This window comes from Eubalaena glacialis, chromosome 19, assembly GCF_028564815.1.
Source record: "Eubalaena glacialis isolate mEubGla1 chromosome 19, mEubGla1.1.hap2.+ XY, whole genome shotgun sequence".
Lineage (NCBI taxonomy): Eukaryota > Metazoa > Chordata > Mammalia > Artiodactyla > Balaenidae > Eubalaena > Eubalaena glacialis.
The window spans coordinates 62,746,141-62,768,165 of record NC_083734.1 but is presented as its reverse complement, the minus strand read 5'-3'; the positions used below and the strand labels follow the sequence as shown (position 1 = coordinate 62,768,165).

The following is a 22,025-nucleotide window of genomic DNA, read 5'->3' as shown; positions in this document are numbered from 1 at the left end:
TGAGGAGGGTTGCATATCTATCTTTAACTCCAAGGTCTGGAATAGAGGAAATTTTATGATTGGTTTGTGTAATAACAGTCGTAATAGCCAACAGTCAGGAGGTCACACTCTGAGCTGGGTACCGTTTCCACCTGCTTTAGGTGACTTCAGCCACTTCCCGTCCTCACAGTCATCTCGCGAGGCAGTGCTGTTGTTTATTATTCCATCTCCAGTTGTAGAAACTGAACACCTCCAGTTAAGTCACTGGCCGAAGGTGCCGCACAGTTAATAGGTGATGAGATCAGACGTGAACATGAGCCATGCTCTTAACTTCACTCTAACGGACGCCCAGGGGGCTCCAGGGGGCAGAAATTGAGCCTCTGGGTGTGGAACATTTTGGGTCATTTCGAGGTGGTTCTTTCCTAAAGAATTATTCAAATGTGCAGTGGTTCGTCTCGTGACAAAGTAAGTTGCCTATCTGAGCGTGTTGAGGTGATGTCTGGATGTCCCTCCCAGATCCGACGTTCTGTGACCTGCGCCTTCGTTGATTCGCCCCCAGCCTCCCGCCCGGCCCCGTGTGCCTCTTGACAGCCGTAGGCGTCTCTAACTTACTTACACACCTGTCCATACCTGCCTTCTCTACCTGCCACTCAAGTGCGAGGGTGACAACTTTTCTATTGTCTTGTCTTTGCTTAGGAATCCACAAATCTTAAATGCTACGGGTATAGCGTTTCACCCTGGAAGGGGATTTACATGCTGTTCACCAGGCCCTTGCTTCTCAAACCGGGGTAGGCGGCCCCTGGGGCAGCGCGTGAGCGCTGGGGTGCAGGGCCCTGATGCCTGTTTCCTGGAGTGTTGGATTCACTTGATTACTTTGTGGGAAAGCAAAGTGGTTTTACTATTGAGGTAACATTCATTTTAAAACAAACATAGACTTTTCCTGTTTTGTAAAATGCAAAATTCTCATGAATTTTAAAGATAAAATAGGACATTTCAAAGAAACTTCCAGTTTGCAGAGGCTGCTTCAGGCTATGCCCTCAGATCCCCCAGGGGGATATTATTCATTCTCACTGCTGTGAGGGGTGCTTTGGTGGAAAAGTTTTAGAAGCACTTATCCGGTCCAATCCTCACATTTTATAATGAGGGAACTCACATCCAGAGGAAATGAATGACTTGTGCCTTCTGGGCCTCAATTTCCTTATTCAGTGCAATTTGTGAGCCACTCCCATTTAGAAAGCATCATGCCAGGAACTGTAATGAAGTGAAAAAAGCAAAGTGGTATTTTAAAATATTTTAGCCAAAATGCAGGCATAAAGCGTGCAGATGTGGAGAGAAAAACATCAAACACATGGGATAAACACTCACACAAATATCCTGTAAAGCCCAAGCTTTCATCAAGATTTCCTGTTTCTTTCCTGTATAACCCATTGGAACAAAAAGACAATTCTAATTGTCTTTTCACAAACCTCATTCAAGTTGGAAACAAACAACAAAGCAGGCATGCTAGGATTTCCTGAACTATGGAGATTTTTTTTGGCAATTCCATCATATCATTCTTTAATCTCATATTTTATATCTTCTCTTTTCACTACAAAGCCTTTAAAGGGAAATGTAGTTCAACAGATAAACAAGTGGTCAAATTCTCCAGAAAGAATAAATACTTATTGTTGATGATGATAAAAATCACTGAAGGGCCAAATCCTTACACATTGCCGTTATTTGAAACAAAATATTTTACTAGCAAAGACAAGTCAGAAATTATACAAGATAAGCAACTGGGAAATTTTAAGAGCAGTTGAGATATTTAAAACGCAGATAGCGTGCAATTCCCAGTTTTTTCTCTGTGAGTATTTTAGTTTTTAGTTTTCTAGATTTTTTAGGTAATATAGCCTGAAGACATGGACCTCTTTTAAATTAGACCATTCAGTCTACACTGGGAAAGGACATTGCAGAAAGCAAGAGAGGAGACAGGGTACCGGCTCCCAGCGCAGGTGGGGTGGTGGCCTGGGAGGACAGGCCAAGGCCTCAGCTGTAAGGGGAGGGGTGGACACGGCACAGAAGTCTGTCGATCTGCAGTGGGAAAACAAGGACGTTCTTATTCCTGAGGGTTTTCTCTGTGAAACAAGAGGGAAGATCATTTGCTGACACTGAAGGAATTACGTGGACAGGAGAGCTGACGGAAGTGGGGGTTGTTTGAAAGTATTTTGGTGATGGCGTGACTGATCAGACTAGAACAACTTGGTAAAATTTCTTTTTGGTACTGAGGTCCCAGATGAGATGGATGACCATGAATCTGTGAGTCTCCCTAAAATTTCTTCAAAATGGATTTTCGCACGATTTATTCATTTCTGCATCTAGTACACCTCTGTTATTCTCTTTGCCTTATTCTTCTTGCTCACCTTATCACACTCTTTTTAGAAGTCTTTTTTGCTTGGCTTTCCTTTTTCAGTTTGTAATCATTTTTGAGCCTCAACTGCAGTCACTGGACTCCTCGGTGGTGATCAAGACAAATTCAATCCTTGATCCAATGATGCACTAAGTCTTTCAAATTCTTTCTTTCCATAACTGCCTGATCCAGGGCGTGCAGCCGTGCTACAGGGCACAGGTGGGTCTTACAGGCAGCAGGCAGAGCCAGGTTCCTGGTGTCTTAGGGTGCAGAATGAGAGACTATGAAGACTATGAAGCTACAGAGCCCGGGCCTGTAGTCCAGGCCAAGTTTTGGGAGCCTGGGTTCATAGAATGTGCAGTGATACTTGGTGAAAAGTACTTAAGGCAGGGCCTCTTCTTTCTTTCTTTTTTTTTTTTTCTTTTTCTTGGCTTGAATCTTTTCTCATCAAGGTTCAAACAAATGGCATCTTTACCTAGAGTGGGAATGAAAAGGGCAAAGATGAACATAGTTTTTTTCAGTGACTGTAATATGATTTGTTTTAGGGATACTTCATTTTAAAAAATGTTTCCTAGACAGTGATATGGCTAAGTGATGATCCCACTCTCCAGGTACCTTAAAAATCTAAGGTCAAATCATGTCTTTGCAATCATTCATCACTTAATTCATGTTTACTGAGCAACTACTTTGTGCTAAACACTGTTCTGGGCGCTTAGGATGTGGGTGAACACAGGAGAGTCTGTACTTATGGTGGAGGAGACAACAGTCCCCCAGCCTTAGGATATACTGTTCCGTAAGGTCATGGTCACTGCTGTGAAGTCAAGCAGGACAAGGTGTCTGTGAGTGAAGGGCTATTTTATAGAAGGGTGTCATTTCATCTAAGACGTTATTTTAGAGAAGGTCGTCAGTGAAGGACTCTAAAGAAGTGGTATTTGAATTAAAACCTGAATGAAGTAAAGGAGGAAACCTTACAGAACCTGAGATGAGGAAAGGAGATTTCAGGCAGAGGGAACGGGCAGGGATGTGGCTGGAATGGAGTGAGCGGGGGCGGGGCAGATCCTATCAAGTCCTGTCGACTGTGGTGGGAGCTTGGATTTTGTTCTGCGAGTGGCGGGAAGCCACTGGAGCATTTGAGCAAGATCTGGGTTGTGTTTAGAAAGATTCCTCTCGCGGCTTTGTGGAGTGCTGATTGTACAGGAGGTGGCAGAGGACGCAGGGAGGGTGGTTGGGAGGCGACTGGAGTCTGATAGTCAGAGGCTGGCGAGAGGTCACCGTGGCTGGACTGGGGCGGGGCAGTGCAGGGCGGGGGGGTCAACCTTGGGCTGTGCTCTGTAGGCAGGACTTGTGGATGAAAGGGAAATGGAGCGTGAAGATAAGAGGGGACTCAAACATGACTCCAGCTTCCCCGCTGAGCCACCAGGTGAATGGTGGTGACAGACACTGACACGCAAGAGAGAAAAGAAAGGAAGTGCCAGGACTGAGCCCAGGGACACAGTGACAACTAGATGTGGGGACGAGATGGAGGAAATAGCAAAAACGCCTGAGAAGGAGCAGCTGGTGGGTAGAAGGAAAAACCAAGGAGGTGTGATTTCCCGTACGCCATGTGCAGCCAGTGTTTCAGGAAGGAGGACGTGAGTAACCTGTTGTTCAGGTGTCGCCGAGACGGGAAGTTAGATGGAGACTGACAGCTGACCACTGGGTTTGGCAAGAAGGTCTTTACCACCTTGACAAGTCCAGTTTCGGTAGAATGTAGGAACAAAACCCGAGTGATGTGGGCAGGGAGAGAACCAGGTGTGAGCAGCCCGTGGAGGGACTTTGAAAGAAAGGGGAGCAGAGAAGTGGGGTGGTCTCTGGAGGGTTATGTAGGGTCAGGGGAAGGATGGAGTGAAGACATCCATGTTGATCAGTATGGTCCAGGGGAGAAGACAGTGCTGATGAGGCAGAGAGCCATGGGGTCACTGTGAGAGAGACGGGCTTAACCTGGCGAGAGCAGACGCTCCAGCGCACAGAAGGAAGGACTCCCTGGGCCACAAGGCCAGCCAGGGATTCAAGTCAGAGGAGGGCAGAGACTGTGCAGGTGACAAGTCAATTTGGTGATAAGGAAGATGAAGTCGTTCTCTTCTGACTGCAGGAGTCCCTCGGTCTCCACAGGGGATCCGATACCCACATCCACGGATCCTCAAGCCCCTCATATAAAATGGCGTAGTGTTTGTGTATCACCTACGCACATCCTGCCGTACACTTTACATCATCTCTAGATGACTTATAATACCTAATGCAATGTAAGTGCTATGTCAATAGTTGCTGAAACACTGCAAATTCAAGTTTTGCTTCTTGGAACCTCCTGGAATTTTTTCTTCGGTCCTCGGTTGGTTGAATCTGCAGAGGGCCAGCTCACCTTTTAGTTTTTGATTTTTGCTCCCGAATGCCACTCATTCCACGCAAAACGTTGAATAATTATGCTGCATTGTAGTCAGTGTGAGGACAGTATGAAGACAATAAAGCCTTCGTCCATATGGTGGAGGAGTTTATAACCTGATTGATCTGTTTGTCCTTCTAAATTTTATACTAACTGGGAAACTCTGATGGTTTTTATTTTTCATATTCCACAGCAGGGATCTACTAGATTAAGATGAACTGAATGTGTTGTAGATAAACGGACATAAGGTAAAATAAATTAAAATTAAAATATACAGTTAAGACATGTGTTTTTCAAAAGTGTTGAACTCTGCCTAAGAGGGTATATTCTTAGTTATCTCAATTTTAGTGGCTTGAGTAAACGATCATTAAACCACGAAGAAAAATCTTCTTGAAACATTCGACTCTCTGGCTCCTTCCTGGGTTTTAAGTGAGGTCTGCCAGATAAAAACACAGAAAATCGTAGCTAATTTTTAAAAAAGTTTTAAACCCTCCAGGTGGTTATTGTCACTCATCACCTGCAGGTGGGGGGTAGGTATTTTGAAGTGTTAACTGGGAAAGAAAACTGCCGAGAACAGGACTTACTTCCTGCCCGGGCAGCACGGATGGGCTGATCTCTGCTGGGCCTTCCTCCTTCATGATCTCTGCTGGGCCTCCAGCCTCCAGCCTCCAGCCTCCAGCCCTCAGCCCTCAGCCCTCAGCGCATCCCAAGCTTGGGGCTCCAGCAGGCGTTTGTCCCCGGCTGTACAGGTTGACTCTGGAGGAAAAGGAGTGAAGAAGCAGTACAGGCCGGCAGAGCCTCGCTGTATCTCTCATAGCGGTTAGCACAGTCCTATGAAACTTTCAAAGAAAGAGAATTTGTGTGCTAAACTGAATTGCTGATTGACACATTTCGTGGATGGCTCATTTCGTTGTAGCAAATACCTAATCCTGGAGCCACAAGGCTCTCCACAGGTGACAAATTCTATTTCTGTTCTTGACACACTGCTGACTTTTTACTGTTTCTTTTGGTGCCTGTTTCTATTAACATGTTCAGAAAGTCAGACCATATTGTAGTATTTTCTGTGCTAAAATGTTTTCTTCCTCTGACTCCAAAGGCTTGGAGTCTTTATTGGTCATGAAATGTAACGTCCAATAGCGCATTTTATATCATATAACTGCAATTTAAAAAGAAAAGATTTGAACATCTTTTAGTAAAGAATCAGTCTAGTGAAACGGTGCTATCTTTACAGTAGACTCTGCCTCACTGGACCTAGATTTCTGGAGCTCTAGAGAATTTGGTAACTTATTTTGACATTTCAAATGTGCTGTTTTGCAAATGCAAATGGAAAATTGCTCAGATACATAGCCTGATGATGTTAAGTCCTCTACTTCATTAAATGGAAAAACACAGGGTGTGATACACTTGTCTTTTAGTGAGGATTTTAATGAGTCTTATCAACGACACAAAAGTAGTACTGAATTTCACAACCAAGAAGCAAAAATTTTCACAGGGATCCCTTGAGTAGGATGTGGGATGATGTGGGAGTGTCACCTGGCAAGCCCTACAGAAAATCCTCGACTTTCAATGGCTAGCACTTTATATCAAAGTGCCTTTTGAACTATTATTAGTCTAACGTATATAATTATTGACAATTTTGAGCTGACATTCATCGCTTTTTTTAAGTATGTAGCATGTTAACCAAGCTTGTGATTTTACTAGGTAGTGGTCTTCTCTACTACTCCAGCCATGTTGATCCGAGGTGGAGGTGCCAGAACTGCCTTGGCATAGTGCTGAGGACGAGGTCGAAGTCTCAGGAGAATGAGAATATTAGAGTAATTTGTTACTTTAGGCCAGACACCCTCCACCCAGGGAGGGCCTAGGAGGTGCTGAAGAAGGCATGGTGATGGGCCCCTGATTCCACTGAGCGGCTCCAGGCTGGCTTCTACCGTGTGCCAGGCCCACCGTAGGCACTGCTGCGCTGGAGCCGGGTGGCCGACTTTCAGTGGGCTGCTGGGGGTTTGCCAGTGGGGCCCTGAACATCAGATGGATGGTAGGAGTGACCGCTGCAGTGGGCAGCATGGCGGGAGTGGCCACCAAGGTGTCTTGCCCTGCAGGGGTCTGTGGCGATAGTGAATAAAGCATGGAGTTCTGAGCGATAAGACAGAGACCAACGGGAGTGATACTTGTACAATATCAAGAAAGAAAGTCAAGAGCTGGCAAGTGAACTTTAGACAGTTCTTCACTTCAATGGAAAATCATGGTTCAAGTTTCCAGATTTAAGTTCACAGTTCACAGACCCAGAATCCATGTGCTTGAAGGGAGACAATGTCTCTTGATAAAGGCTCTTGCAACGTGACAAGTTAATATTCCCCCCAAAGGGAGCTGTAGCCATTTGACATGGTAAATGCATATGATGAAGGAAGCAAAAATTCTAGCAAAATCTTATCTTCCAGAAGTGACTGTTGTTCATCTTAGATGGTTATCATCCCAGACACTTCTGTGAGATAGTAGAAGGATAGATAGGTATATAGACAAAAGCAGTTTTTAAAAAATGGGACCATGCTATATTTGTCACTTTTACTAAAATATTTAATTTTATGTGAAATCAGTTAAAGTAAAGAAGCAGGGGAAACTGAAGGAATTTCTGAAGTTTAGAAAATTGTTTCTTTACCATACAAGAAATGATTTCTTAGAAAGTTAAGAAATAAAGATTACAAATACATTGAGATTAGAGGCATTTTTGAATTTTATGGTTCAGTTTTTACTCCCTGTTATGAAAAGATAAAAGTAACATGCTTCCACTTCCTTCCATCCACCCCTACCTTTCTTCTATCAGTTATAGTATTATTTATACATTGTTGATTTTTGTAACATTTATATTCTGTTCCATAACCATGCTTCTCACAGTCGTATAGTTAGCTTTTTAAGTTTAAATCGATTATATGTACACCACCGGAACTTTTTTTCATATCTGAGTCCTTTATTTTGATTCATCTGTTGACTGCTGAGATTTCATCAAGTCGTTTTTCCCAGAAGGGCATGTAGCTGTCGTATCCACTGTGTTTCTGCCTGCTTGAGAGTCACCATTTGTTCCCTTATTTTGAAGGATAGTTTGGCTGGGCATGAAAGTCTCTGCTCCTCCTTTCTTTCCCTGAAGTTTGCACACATTGACCCACTGCCTTTTGGCACAAAAGTTGCTCTTAACACAGCTTTGTCAGTCATCTCTTGGTTGCCTAAATTTCGTCCTCAAGTATTTTTTTTCCAAGAGTGGTTTAGGTTCTATAATCTTTGAGTTTTTCCATGTTTGAGTTTAGTTATAGTATTCTTGAGCCATTCTTTTCCTCAGTCTAAATCAGTTTTTCTTGGTATACAGTTTGCTTTTTTGATATAGGCATTTAACTCTTCATTCATTTCAGGGAAGTCTTCTGATAACGTACCTGTGTACCACGGATTTTCTTTCTTTTTTTTTTTTTGGCTGCACTGCGCGGCATGTGGGGTCCTAGTTCCCCGATGAGGGGTCGAACCCGCGTCCCCTGCATTGGAAGCGCAGAGTCTTAACCGCTGGACCACCAGGGAATTTCCCACACACGGATTTTCTTTTTCCACTTTCTCTCTATATTATCTTTTCTTTGTGTCCTTCATGGACCTTTACTGTGATTATCTCCAGTCTTTCATCTATATCAGTGGTTCCATTTTTAGCCCTGTTTATTCAACTCGTTGTTTCTAATTTAGAATTTATTTTGTGATGAAGTTATTTGATCCTTAGTTAATTCTGTTGTTTTGTCTTCTTGTCTTTGAGTTCTTCTTTCGTTGCACTCACGTTCTTACTAAGTTCTCCTATTACTCTAGTTGTTCCTGATTTTTAAGGTATGTTTTCCTCCCCTCCAGAATGATGGGGCTTGCAGAATATAGATTTTGTCATCTGGTTACATTTGAGGTTATTTCAGTTAATATTTTTGTACTGCAATTCCTCCTTTTTTATGTGTTGGGTGCATTCTATTACGTCTATAATTTACTCTTCTGGTTTTGGAATTTCTGACCTTGAGGAGTATTACTGGGATGCGTTGATCTTCTATATACTGTGTATGGAGAAGTAATGACTTCAAAAAATAAGATTATCAAAGCGTGTTCAGGCCATATTTGCTAGCACTAATTCTGCTGTAAAACAGGAGAACTTAGCGTGTGTATTCCAAGGCCCTCAGGGACTTGGCTGTCTAGCACCCGCATCTTGTCGTCTCAGGGCCTGGGTGTGCTCCTACCCCAGGACACATGCATGGAGCTTCAGGCGGAGGGAGGAGGCCATCGACATATGCGGTAGGATCTGGTCTGGGAGGAGGGCTGTGCCTTCAGGGATCTCAGAACCTCAAGGTCAGAATGTGTTGGGGTGGCATAGTGGGTGGGGCAGGGCCCTTATTCATCTCCTGTTGGATAATTTCGTGTGAGTCAACCTAGTAGCTTCTAGGCAATAAAGCCATTTTCTCACGCAGGCCCCAACCAGCAGGCTCTCAAGTCCAGCGTCACAAAGGCTGGCAGGTGCTCCTAGGCGCTTGCACGTGAGGCCTAATCACTCCCCTTGTCCTGGGAGACATGCCAGTCTGCTTTCACACCCGTCGAGTGGCATTACAAGCATAGTTACCTGGCCCACAGCTCCATGCTTTTGGATTAGGGAACTTAAAGCCTTCCCTCCTGCATTACAGGGAGCTCTTTACCTGGCCTTACTTAAGAATTCCTTGGTGATGGGGCCTCCTCTTTCCCCTGGAGCATAGATTATGGGCTCTGGACTACCTTGACTTAGATACCCCACTGACCACTTCATCATTCACCCTTGCGGATGCTGTCTGCTTTCCCATCCTCCACACTCTCCATGACGTACCACCTCCTGGTAACCACTAGCTCCATTGCACATTATTGTGGTCAACTAAAAGTATCTAGTAGCTCAAGGTAAAGAGGATATGCTACTTCATGTTTGCTGTTGAGAAGCACCCACATGTAAAGGACATTTATCTACCTGGAAGGCGCTAGGTTGAATTTTAACACAGATCCACCTTGATGATGGCATTGAATATGGTTATGAATATCATCATCAAGATGTTCCCAGAACATTAGGGTTTTTCTCCTGGACCCTACCATTAATCTGGAGAGGACACCCCTGCCTGAAATTGCTGACAGTGAGGAAACCTAGGCAAAGACTAGAAAAGGCTTGTAACCTCTAGAAGTTGGCCAAACAGCATTGGATCGAGCAGACAGGGCTGAGCGATTTCATTTGAAAAGGCTCTGGCAACCTTGAGATTTGTTCATTAACCAGCATCACTGAGCAACAGACCCTGACAAAATAGCAAACTATTTTAATAGTTTAATTTATGAACATCTATCTTTAGGCTTCAAATGCCATTATCTCTATTTCATTTGTTCCTGACTTTTTAAAATGAATGAACGGAAAGCAGGGTCACTGGTCCAAGTGTCAGAACTCCTCAGATAACTCAGAGTTTCTATGGAAGGGTGTTGGTTCTAGAGCCTAGACCAAGGCAGCGCTGTTACTAATGATCTCACAGCCAGTCTTGGTCTTGTGTCTTTTCTTGGGGGAAAACTTCTGTAATTCTTCTGCCTTAATTATAGGTCAATCGGTTACTTTTCCTTAGAGTATTGTAAAATATTTTGCTTTCTGTCAATTTTAAATCACACCATTCTCCCAGTTTTTTTGAGGCTTTTGAGAATCAGATCTCAGTAGAACTTTTTACCTCTTTCTATTTCCTTTCAGTGTGCTACATGTTTAAATGTTTTACTAAAATTTATAATTTCATTATTATAATGCTTGATAGTATAACACTGAGTAGAAATAATAATGTGTACAAAGACTGTTCTAAAAACATCCTAACTCAGTAATTCATATACTTGGCTGCCTGAAAATGATGCAGTAATACCAATAAAATTTTAAATTCTCTTTTTTGTTGGGATTGACATTGTAGTTGTGTGAATCACAGAGAAAACCATGCACACTTATTTTAAATAATCATAGAAAACTTTTCTACTTGGCATAGTGTATAAAGAGAAAATTTATATGCATTTTTTCTGTATATTGCCTATAGTAGAATAATATGCAAGAAAGATCCCTAAATTTTAAACAGACATAAATTTACTAGAATGTGTCTTTGTTCTCAGATGCAAAATAAAATTTTCCATATTATTTTCTATACTATCTTGTTCCGATAAGTGTGTATATTCCAGAGTTAGTATACTTTTCTTTCTTCTAAATAGTATAGTAAATTTATGAGTGGTCAGGAGTTTATTGTTGATTTGCCCACCCTCAAAGAAAAATCCCAATAAGAAAACATTTTGAAACCTACATTTAAAAGCAATTTTAATTTGTGTTCTCATTCTTAATTTGCAATTAGAGGATGAGAGTTTTAAATCTCCAGAGAAAATAACTTCTGAAATGTGGTGCAGCATGCATGCCTGGAGAAATGAATGCTATAGCTTTAAGATAAGGTGGTCTGGTGATTCATTGCACGAAACAAGATCGATTTGGAGCAGGCTCCTACTGTTAGCTTTTTTGAAGATGGATTCTCACGCCGAAAATAACACAACGTATTCTAGATAACAGCAGTTTTTCCCCCTGAAATCCACCAAAACTGAAGAAAAATCCAAGTGACTGTTCTTAGCAGCTGTGTGGCCTGGAGTTCACTGGGGAAGCTGGCTTCCTGCAGTCCCTATTCATCACCTGCTTCAAAGACAGCCTGGCTGGCTATAGTGTGCAGGCCAGGTAGGGTGCCATTGTGCACAGCCTGGGAGGATTAGTATCAAAGCTGCGGCAACCAGGCCCTCGGTCTCGGGCTGCCATTCAGTCTAGCAGGGAGAGGCTAAGACTGGCCAAGGTCACAGTCTCCAGTGTGGAGTGGACTGGGAAAGGATCCTGAGAATAGAATGCTTTTTATGAAATCATGGCGCAAGCCTGCAGCACAGCAGGTGCCCCTCTGGAACACATAACATCTGTTTATGTTGGTATACCGTAGCTGACAACGAGATAATAGAGCTTTGAAATTTATCATTTTATTTTTAGAAAGACAACTGTATATACAATAATCCAGATGCGTATTTAGCTTCGATCTTTTATTTGAAAACCATAAAGAAAACTGACCGATTTAATTGCTGCTTTTTACATTGTATATATTTCAGCAAAAAGCAGAGCGTACTGACTATTAACCATTTATAACCATTGCTGGTCAGTAATACCCAAATTCTTGAGGAGGAAATACCTAACATTCGACATAATTTTTTTCAATGTTTCAGGCATTTGTGTCAACAGATTGCAGAAGGATTTACTGAATATGCCCAACTGTCTTGAATATTAGGAGGTTTAGATAAAATCCACCCCCCCCAAAAAATGAGAGTATTTTAAGGGTGAGGTAACAATGACGCAAAAAATAAAATTTTCAACTTGGGCAAATTAGAGAAAAATTAAGCTGGCCATGAGTTGTCATGACGACAAGGATGTTCTGTTGATGAACTGTCCTCATTGTCCAATCAGATAGTAGAGCTGAAGCTGGAGCATGCACAGGAGAAGACGCACCTATTACAGCAGCACAACGCAGAGAAGGACAGCCTAGTCCGAGGCCACGCACGGGACACTGGAGACCTGCAGAAGCAGCTTCACGCTGCCACTGTGGAGCACGAAAATCAAATCCAAGAGCTCAAGAAACGAGAGTCACAGGTAAGTATCAATCGTACTTGATAGAACGCGGACCTATGTTTAAGAAGTCATCAGCGTTTCATGTTTTCTTATTATTCTTGTTGATGCACGCTGTTTGATCATTTGCAAAACTGACAAATAAATGTGATTTTTTTTTGTTTTGTCCCCACCCCCCCTTTTGGGGGATGAATAAAGCTTTAACTCCAGAAACCACAGGTAGCCAGATTAAAAATCCCATGGCGCGCTATAACTTGGCCCCTTTTTTATAATCTTGTCTCAGTTCCTTTCATGATGGATTTTTTTTTAAGGTATCTGCCCCTTACCCCTCCCCTCAGCCTTAGCAAATCCCCAGGAAATATATCAGCCTCACTCCTTGCTTTTTGTTTTAATCTCTGTAGGTAATCAGGCAGCTGTTTTAATATTTGCTTTTCCTTCCTAGTGTTGCTTTTTTTCTTTGGACTCTATATTTGATTAGGTTACTGAGATGATAACTGATAAAGAGAAGGGCTACCCCCCATGAGCACGCCACGCCTCCTGCCTCACCCCTGCAGTCCCTGCTGGAGGCCATTTGCAGAATAACCCCCAGCTGTGGCAGCATTTGACTCTTCAAACTTAGGGATGGAATGAGCACTGTCAGCATGGAAAATTACCTTTATAAATTTCAGATGGAAAAAAATCTCATCGGGTGTGTTTCTTTGTGGTGCAGTACATTCTTTACGGTATATATACTCAAAGGCCTTTAGTGTGTCCTCCTGAGGAGGTTGCTGTGAAATTTTATTAAAGAAAAATTGAAGAGCAATTGATACCAATAAAAAGATAATTTTCTTTTCTAATAAAACCATATCATCTGCTAGGTCTAAATACCTCTCTCCCATTGAAATCTAGCCATATTGCCCACACCACACATGAGCTTCTTCCTGGTTATCCTTCCTCCCCAAATAACATAATTTTTAAACAACGAAATAGGCCGTCTGTTTGTTATAATATGTGTTTAAGCAATTTCATAATTATCTAAACATAAAAGTACTGCTGATTAAATAGATGTTATGTCTTGAGTGGAAGGCGGGAGACGGTAAGGCAAAGAATAGGGCTGTTGGTCATCTTCATTTGACCTTGGGTTGTGTTTTACCTTTGGATAAAGATGGAGGCGCAGGCTGTTTTGTCAGTCACATGCATTTCTAGGAAAATTATTTAAATTTGTTTTATGGGGGTTTGTTAATTAAAGAGGTAGTCATTGTAGTAGCCCTAGTACCAGAATAGTCAGGTGGTTCCTGTGAAATCAACGTGTGTTATATTTTTGCCACCAACCTCATTAGAGCCTTTATAAAATATATTCTGATCTTTTAATTGTTAGTCATACAATTTGTTAAGAATATTTTCAAACTTACATTCTCCTTCGATGTAGATGATGTTAAGCCTTACCATTGTCTTCTTTGAGAAGATATTTGGGTTCTGAATCAGTGTAGGATCTGTTTGCATGGTAGAATTGAATAATCGATACAGTTAAATACATTAATTTATACAACTTCTAACTATTTTCGTGGTGTTGTAGAAAGCTGACACAGACAGAGGCCAAGTTTAGAGGAAATCTTTGTGACTTTGCATATGTCGTATCTGCCATATATTGGGTGCGGTTCATCCAATGATAACAAAAGGGAAATTTTAGAATTATTACATATAATTAAGCCACAGGGAGAGTATAATGAAGTTATTAATTGAATTTCTTCTAATTGAAGTATTAATCTGACCTCTTCAAATGCTGTAGCATGTGATTATATTTCTGAGATTTTCTGTCTTTCTTGGAACAATTGGAATTGCTGTCCTGGGAATGCTAGTAAGCAATGGAAATTTAGGCTAAATGCATTCTTGATCAAAATGAAAATGATTTTCTGCAGAAGCTATACTAAGTTGTTTTTAGAGAACATAGTTTTAAAAAACTCTTATCAGTAAGTTATATTTTAAAAAATCTTATCGTGTACATCAGAATGCTGACAACTTGTATTTATTTTTGGCTATTTATTGGGGCTATTAATTCACAGTTTCCTCAGGTAAGTCCTAAATTTTCCAAATATGTCTTTTCATGATTGTGGTCTAAATAATCTAATGCATAATACCTTTTAGGTTCTGAATTCCATTCACAAATTTCAAAAAAAACAAAGTGACATATTTTTTTAAAAATAGAAGAGCCTTTTTAAAAATCACTGTTTTGTGGTTTGATGCAGAACAAACACAAGTATCTTAAATACTGGATTGTGTAATGTTTTATTTGAGTTCCAGGGAGACATTTGATTTTCAGTTCATGCCCGGCTGCTCCCGTTTAGCAATGGAGGCCATTTTGTAAAAAGGTCTAGTTGGAATATTTAAGCAAAAGAGGACCAGTGCAATATCTGTTCTGGGTGATGTGGCTTTGTGTGCTGCTTTTCTTCTGTCAGATTCTTGATTGCAAGCAATATACTAAAAATCTACTTTTGGCTTCTTTCAAGTATGTAATATGTTGTATACTAATAAAACCATTGTTATAAAGTATAGTCACCTACCTTAAGGTGAATCATATCAACTGGGAGCTCCCTTTTGGTGAATATGCTATATAATTATTACAGGTGCTTTGTTACTCAAGTGATTTCTGTTTTATAGAGAAACGATAAGATACAGTAATACAACTAAGGACAATTAACCATTTTTCTCTTTTTATTTGGTGCATTTAGCTAATTATTCTATGCATACATTATATTTTTGCCATAATTCCTTGATTTTCAACGATGAGAGAGTTTATGTTGTGATACTTACATTTGCTAAAATACACATTAAATTTTCCTGCCTTCATATAAGATGTTCAGTCTGGTATGTACCTGAGGTCATAATGTTTAAGGAAAAGCATCCAGATCAGTAGATTTCAAGACATATGGAAATTCGCAACCTCATTATCAAATATTTCTCATTTGCCAGACCCCTCTTATTGAAGTTATTTTGGAGAATGATTTGCTTGATTCCATCATGTTTTTTAACATAAAGGAAATTTATAGTTTTGTTGTGATCATCTTAGGAAAGCTTCTTCTAACATGGTAGTCCTCATGTAATTCTTGTTTTGCTTTTGAACTGCAAAATGTAGTGAAAGAATTTCTGCAGTTTATCGCCTCGAACTTGAAGAAAAACAGAACATAGATTCCTTGATCCCTTGGTTGCGCTTTTAGGACCCTGAACCACTCAGAGATTGCTTGATCTTTGATGTTTGCTGCTGAAGTGAATGGTGTGTATGAGCCCTGTAGAGACTGTTCCAGAGGACCTCTGTGATCCGCCCCAGAGGTGGTGTCCCCATGTTGGGACAGCTGTCTCTGTGAGCTATTGAGGTTCAGATGCCTTGAGTAGTGAGAGGAACCACAGCAGCCACCGTGAACCGCCATCGGTAGAGTGGGGAGGGTTATCGGCGGCGTCTGAAAATACATTTAACTGGGAATTTGTGTATAGTGAGGTGGGTCTTCCCTAACGCTGGCATCTTGATGCCTGTCGTGATTCCCTAAACTGAGAATCATGATTCTAATATGAACAGTTTTGCACAATAAAGACAGATCATCTGGATTTTGCCGTACTGACTCACAGTAAGAGGCTACATCGATCGCCGATTCTAAAATGTGGGATTTTTAGAGCCCCTCTTCTTTCTCTCTTCCACTTAAAAAAAAGTTTTCCAAAAAAGATATTTATGATAGGACAATTTTAAAAATGATATCTTGATAACATTACTTTATTTTCCATGAATTTGGGAATCTGGGCACAAGATAAAATGTCCATTTATCAACTGGGTGTGTACATGTGTGCAGTGGATTAAGTACGGGTTATTATTCTTCAAAGATTTCTCGAAGGGTGAATTTAACAATATGTATGTTCTGAACGCTATACGTGGTCTTTGGGCTTTGGGGGGGGCTAGTACTTTTTGTGTTGAAAACGTTTGATTTTAATTTCTTTATATTCCAAGCACTTTCAAAAAGGATTTGAGGCAGCATTTTATGATAAACACATACAGATGCAATATAACTGAAAATAGTAATTAAGCAATAAATGATAATAACCACATCAGAAAATCCATACTTTTAAAGAAAATGCTCCAGTTAAGTACAAGTTTTAGCTCTGAGCTTGCCTAGAAGCCACAGTGAAGAGTGAAACATGATGAATTGTGTAATTCTAAATATCTAATGTAAGAAATCATACCAGTTCATTTTTTTTCTAACACTCAATTCTGAGAGAAATGTATGACATGGGGCTGAATGTAAAAGGCGCTGACCAGTATAATTGATGATGTTCTCTATATGTTAAAACATTTGGGAATAAAATCCAGTGGGAAAACCTAAGATTCTTTAAGTACTTTCACAAAATGTAATTAGCACGTTTATTTTAATGTGCCCAATTTTCATTTTAATTTATGGGTAATGCCATTATCCTCAACATCAAAAAATGCAGTTGCTTTGGGAGATCCAATTTAGTGGATATTATGAATCAAAAGAAAGCATATTTTAAGTCATAAGCCTACATTTCTGTATTATCACTATATGACTCTTCCAGAAACCCTTACAAAACGTCTTTAGATCGGAAGTGCTTTAAAAGTTAACGCCCTAAACCCTCTTGCACTGTTGGTGGGAATGTAAATTGATACAGCCACCATGGAGAATAGTATGGAGGTTCCTTAAAAAACTAAAAATAGAATTACCATATGACCCAGCATTCCCACTACTGGGCATACACCCTGAGAAAACCATGATTCAAAAAGAGACATGTACCACAATGTTCATTGCAGCATTATTTACAATAGCCAGGTCATGGAAGCAACCTAAGTGTCCACTGACAGATGAATGGATAAAGAAGATGTGGCACATATATACAATGGAATATTACTCAGCCATAAAAAGAAACAAAATTGGGTTACTTGTAGTGAGATAGATGGACCTAGAGTCTGTCCTACAGAGTGAAGTAAGTCAGAAAGAGAAAAACAAATACCGTACGCTAACACACATATATGGAATCAAAAATAAAAAAATGGTTCTGAAGAACCTAGGGGCAGGACAGGAATAAAGACGCAGACGTAGACAATGGACTTGAGGACTTGAGGGGGAAGGGGAAGCTGGGACGAAGTGAGAGAGTGGCATGGACATATATACACGACCAGATGTGAAATAGATAGCTAGTGGGAAGCAGCCGCATAGCACAGGGAGATCAGCTTGGTGCTTTGTGACCACCTAGAGGGGTGGGATAGGGAGGGTGGGAGGGAGATGCAAGAGGGAGGGGATATGGGGATATATGTATATGTATAGCTGATTCACTTTGTTATACAGCAGAAACTAAACAATGTAAAGCAGTTACACTCCAATAAAGATGTTTAAAAAAAAAAAAGATAACCCAAGAACTTTCGGTGTTTGTTTAAAATACAAATAGAGGTTTTTCCCAACTAAGCCATTTTTAAAAGACTGTGGGGGAAATATTCTTTTTCTGATGTGAAAAACATAGGTTATTCAGAATTTTCCAAATAGGACAAAAATCCTTCTTATATTCTGAATAGATGCGTTGATGCAAAGATCTCACTTTATTAGTATCCAATGGTGATGTGTCTAATAGTTACATATGAACTAATAACATGTTTGCATTAATATATTATTGTATATATTACTGTGTAGAAGAGTACTATTTCTTAGGTACTTAATTAGGAGAAAATAGAGAAAGATGCCCTTTCAGGTAAAGTCTACATTTTTGGTAGGTCATCAGCTTTCTTTTTCCATAATAATTCTAAAATTCTGTAATTATTTTCATCTTACAAGCACAAAAGTAGCATATATCTACCTATAATTAAACTATTATAAATAATTCAACTTGGTCCTCATTGTGGAAAAAATTATATTAAGTTTAATAAACAAAGACAGGCTGAGACAAGGCAATTGATTTCTCTAAGAATGATCCATTTATCGAAGCGTTATACAATGTATCTTTAGTCCTGTGCATATTTTTAAAATGTGGCAGTTACCATGGAAACCACATTCTATGGCATGTGGTCCACTTTTAGATAAAGAATATTCCTTTTCAAGACAAGCCTTCCAAATAATAACATATAAAGTATTCCATGTGCAATAACAACTTCATGTCAATCAATAATGATTGCTTTAAAAATCTGTCCTATGTTCTCATTATACTTAATGGATTTTTAAAGAAATATTTAAATTGTTTTTGAAGAACATTAAGTTGTTCTTAATGATTAAATGCTGAGGATATTTACAATGGGGAGGGTATAATGTGATCACTCTGCAGTGGTGAAAACCGGGAGACTGCAAGGGAACACAAGTCTGTGTACACAGCGTGTTCCGACAGATAAGAAGCCTTTAGTCATATCGAGTGTCTGAGTATCCAGCAATAATGTTGTCAGATTAAGTCATCATGAGTGATGACTGCATCCAATTATTTTCATTTGACACATAAAGAACCTGTGGTTCCAAGGTCATTGTCTTGCCCAAGGTCACAGAACTAGCAAACCAGGGCTTCTTAATCTTAATTCAGTGCTCTTTATCTCACAGCCTCTTCCAAGAAAGGTTTTAGATTTTTGGAGAGACTTGGACATGGCAAAAAAGGAAGAGGGTTGTGTGAACCTCTGCCGGGCATGGGAGAGAGACACTGGTACCTTTGTTCCCAGGCTGAGATTCTCATCTCAATTTGCGTTTCTTTCGGTGAGCTGCTGTCCTTGACGGTGCTGCCATAACTGAACTGGGCTGCTCGAGCCCGCTCTGAGTCGGCAGTGCCTTCTGGAGCAGTACTGAATTTCCCTGCTCGGTCCCTTCCATCGCATTACCTCATCCAGCCCTTCCAATCCCCCATGAGGGTTAAGTTTCCTATTTGGAAACGGTTTTGACCTTCTTGCCTGGGTCAGAAAATGACTTGTGTGTATTTCCATTTTATCAATGAGGAAAGATTCTGAAAGTGCAGTAAGTTGCCCAAGGTGACATAGCTAGTAGTGTAGCTGGCGCTCGTGACCACTTCCCCTGCCCATTCGCCTGCTTATGGAGGAGCTCATTGTCTCTGAATTTCATTTATTCTGCATAAATTCCATTACATTTTCAATTTTGGATTCTCAATGCATTGCTAGATTTAAACACCGATACCCATAACTCAGGCGATGTAAATCCAAATCAGGTCTTAGCCAGTAGTTTCAGTCTTTGTCCAAAGTGACAGCCATGGCTATGTCTCTATTCTGAAACCAATTAAACTCTGAAGAGATATGCATTTCTTAATATTTTACTTGGAATAGAATTCCTTCCCACAAATTTTAGAATTTGTAGAATGGAAAAATGAATGTGCTTTTGAAATGGGTTCACTTTTGGTTTTCACATTATTACTGAAATAAGAAGATATGTCCAGAGTAAGAATCCAGTAAGCTTTTAGGTCAGTGGGACCTACCAATCCTTATAAAGTATTGCTTAGGAATTTGCATTTAGTATTGGTGAAATACGGTTTGTTGTGAATGGTTTACTGTAGATGAATGTCTGTTATAGTCACATACTAATTTGGAATATTACATATGATCCATTCCTTTTCATGGAGTGACTTTTTAAAGCTCAAAGACTTCAATGTTGGCATTTTTTTCCCTAAAGGAATCCTTGTAAGAATCCTATCACATGAGCTTCAATTTGTCAAAACCTTCTAGAACTGAGGTTGAGGTGGTTTAGTAAATTCAAACCTGGAGACTTTCTCGATAGAAATACAAAGAACAATTAGAAAATATGTTTCTTTTAGAATCCTCAAAAACAAATTATGTTGACGCAGTTTGAGCTGAATTCTAGAGTAATTTTGGTCAAAATGAAAAACTTTCCGAAGAGTTTTCTTTTACATAAAATACTCCAGCGATAAATCACTATTCCACATGAGGGATGTCATTCCCGTTGACATACGGAAAAATGCTGTCATTTAGCCCTTTGCCCTTAGCATTTTGCCCTTCCTTCTCCTCACCTCTGCCTAAATGAAATTACTGAGGAAGTTGGCAGAAGTTATCTGGGAGGAAATACGGGACGAATAACTCTTCTTCCTTGATGTCTTGGAAAAGTCATTTTGGGGTTTTTGACTCAGTTCCCTAAGAGACATCCCTGATGTCTTCATTTGTATATTTGAGGTAATTTTTTGGGATGGAGAGGTTGAAGACAGAGTGCAAGAAATGATTGGCAAAATGATGATATCATCAAATGTTCAAAGAGCTGGCAAATTGAAGCTCATTAAACTGTCATTTTGTCTTTGGTTTAGGACTAATTGGAGTCATGCCTAGTTGCCTGATACGAAAGATATTTAACACCTGAGCATTTTCCATGAGAAAAGTCACAGAAATTTCTGTTGGGGAGACCTTGAACTCCTGTTTGAGGAGGAGAGCAAGGCATTACATGAAAATAATTGTCTATTTTCACACTACTTTAATATTTGTGTAGAGAAAACCTTTGAAAATACTGTCGCTAGAAGGAAACTTTTGGATAATAAAAAGTGGCCTCATTGAAACCTAATTGGTGGATCAATGTGGAACTTGAGATAATATTTTTCCATTGAAACAAATATTAAAATTTAGTGAAAGTTATTTTTCTTCACTTGTTTCAACAATTATTTTAAATTGTTACCTGACCTCTCAAGTACTTTGCGGTATTTGTATACTGAGAGGTTGGGGAAAGATCACAAGAAATCATAAAGAAACAATACACAATTAGACTTGCAGCGTTTGAAAATGTGTGTTATTTTTCCTGTTTATTTGGATTTGCTTTGCTCGGGTATGAAGTCGAAGCCTGAAAGTAGTGGTAATATTTGAGAAGGAGCTAATGGTGTCCTCAGAGAATGAAGTTCGCTGAAGTTTGTGGCCTGGATCTGGGGTCTCTTTCCCTGTCAGTGGGGGCACTTGCAGTGCAGCAGTGCTCTAGGGGGGTGTGTGTGTGCGCTTGCACACGCATGGCTGTGTTTGTGTCCCAGTGACATTACCGCTCTGTGGTACAGAGGAGCTTTCAGTGAACATGCAGCAATGGACCAACCAGGCCTAGCGTCTTAAAACGAGGGAATTTTCCAGTAAGGACTTGAAAGTTGTAGGTCTTTAAAAAGGTTAAGATTAAACTGTTGATTCATTCATCTTAAGTTTACTCCTTAAGTCAGTCTTTATTAATGAAACAAACCCCAGATCTCTAGGGTCAAGTGGGACCTTATTTATTTCGTTATTTGCAAAGATGTCATTTAACGTACAAAATGCATGTGTTTACCAAATGTTTCCTGAAAAGCTAATTTTTGTAATGTAAATGTTATCCACACTTGTTGGGTGAATTTTACAATAGCTCCAGATAAAATGATGCTGGCATGTGCAACAGGAGAAGTAGAATGTGAGGGTGGAAAACTTTTGGTTCTTCATTCATTCAAAAATTGCTGCCAAGGCTGTCGTTAGACAAAAGGCCTGAGTTCAAGAGGTGCCGTGTGTCCCCGGCCCCTGTAAAGCCTGTGTGACTGTGCTGGTTCAGGTTTTGCGAGCCGTGGAGGTGTACGACATGCAGCAAACATCACAATCTATTGCCATAAAGTTGGTGTTTCTT

General features: G+C 40.2%; 1 protein-coding gene across 13 annotated transcripts in view; it reads left to right on the top strand.

Moving 5' to 3' along the window:
- Positions 1-22,025, top strand: part of CEP112 (centrosomal protein 112) — a 415,119-nt gene that overhangs the window by 188,550 nt on the left and 204,544 nt on the right. For all 13 annotated transcript variants that reach the window (XM_061177076.1, XM_061177069.1, XM_061177080.1 and 10 more), the window contains one exon: positions 12,292-12,474. In XM_061177076.1, the coding sequence (XP_061033059.1) occupies positions 12,292-12,474 (183 nt within the window). The remainder of the gene's footprint in view (positions 1-12,291; positions 12,475-22,025) is intronic.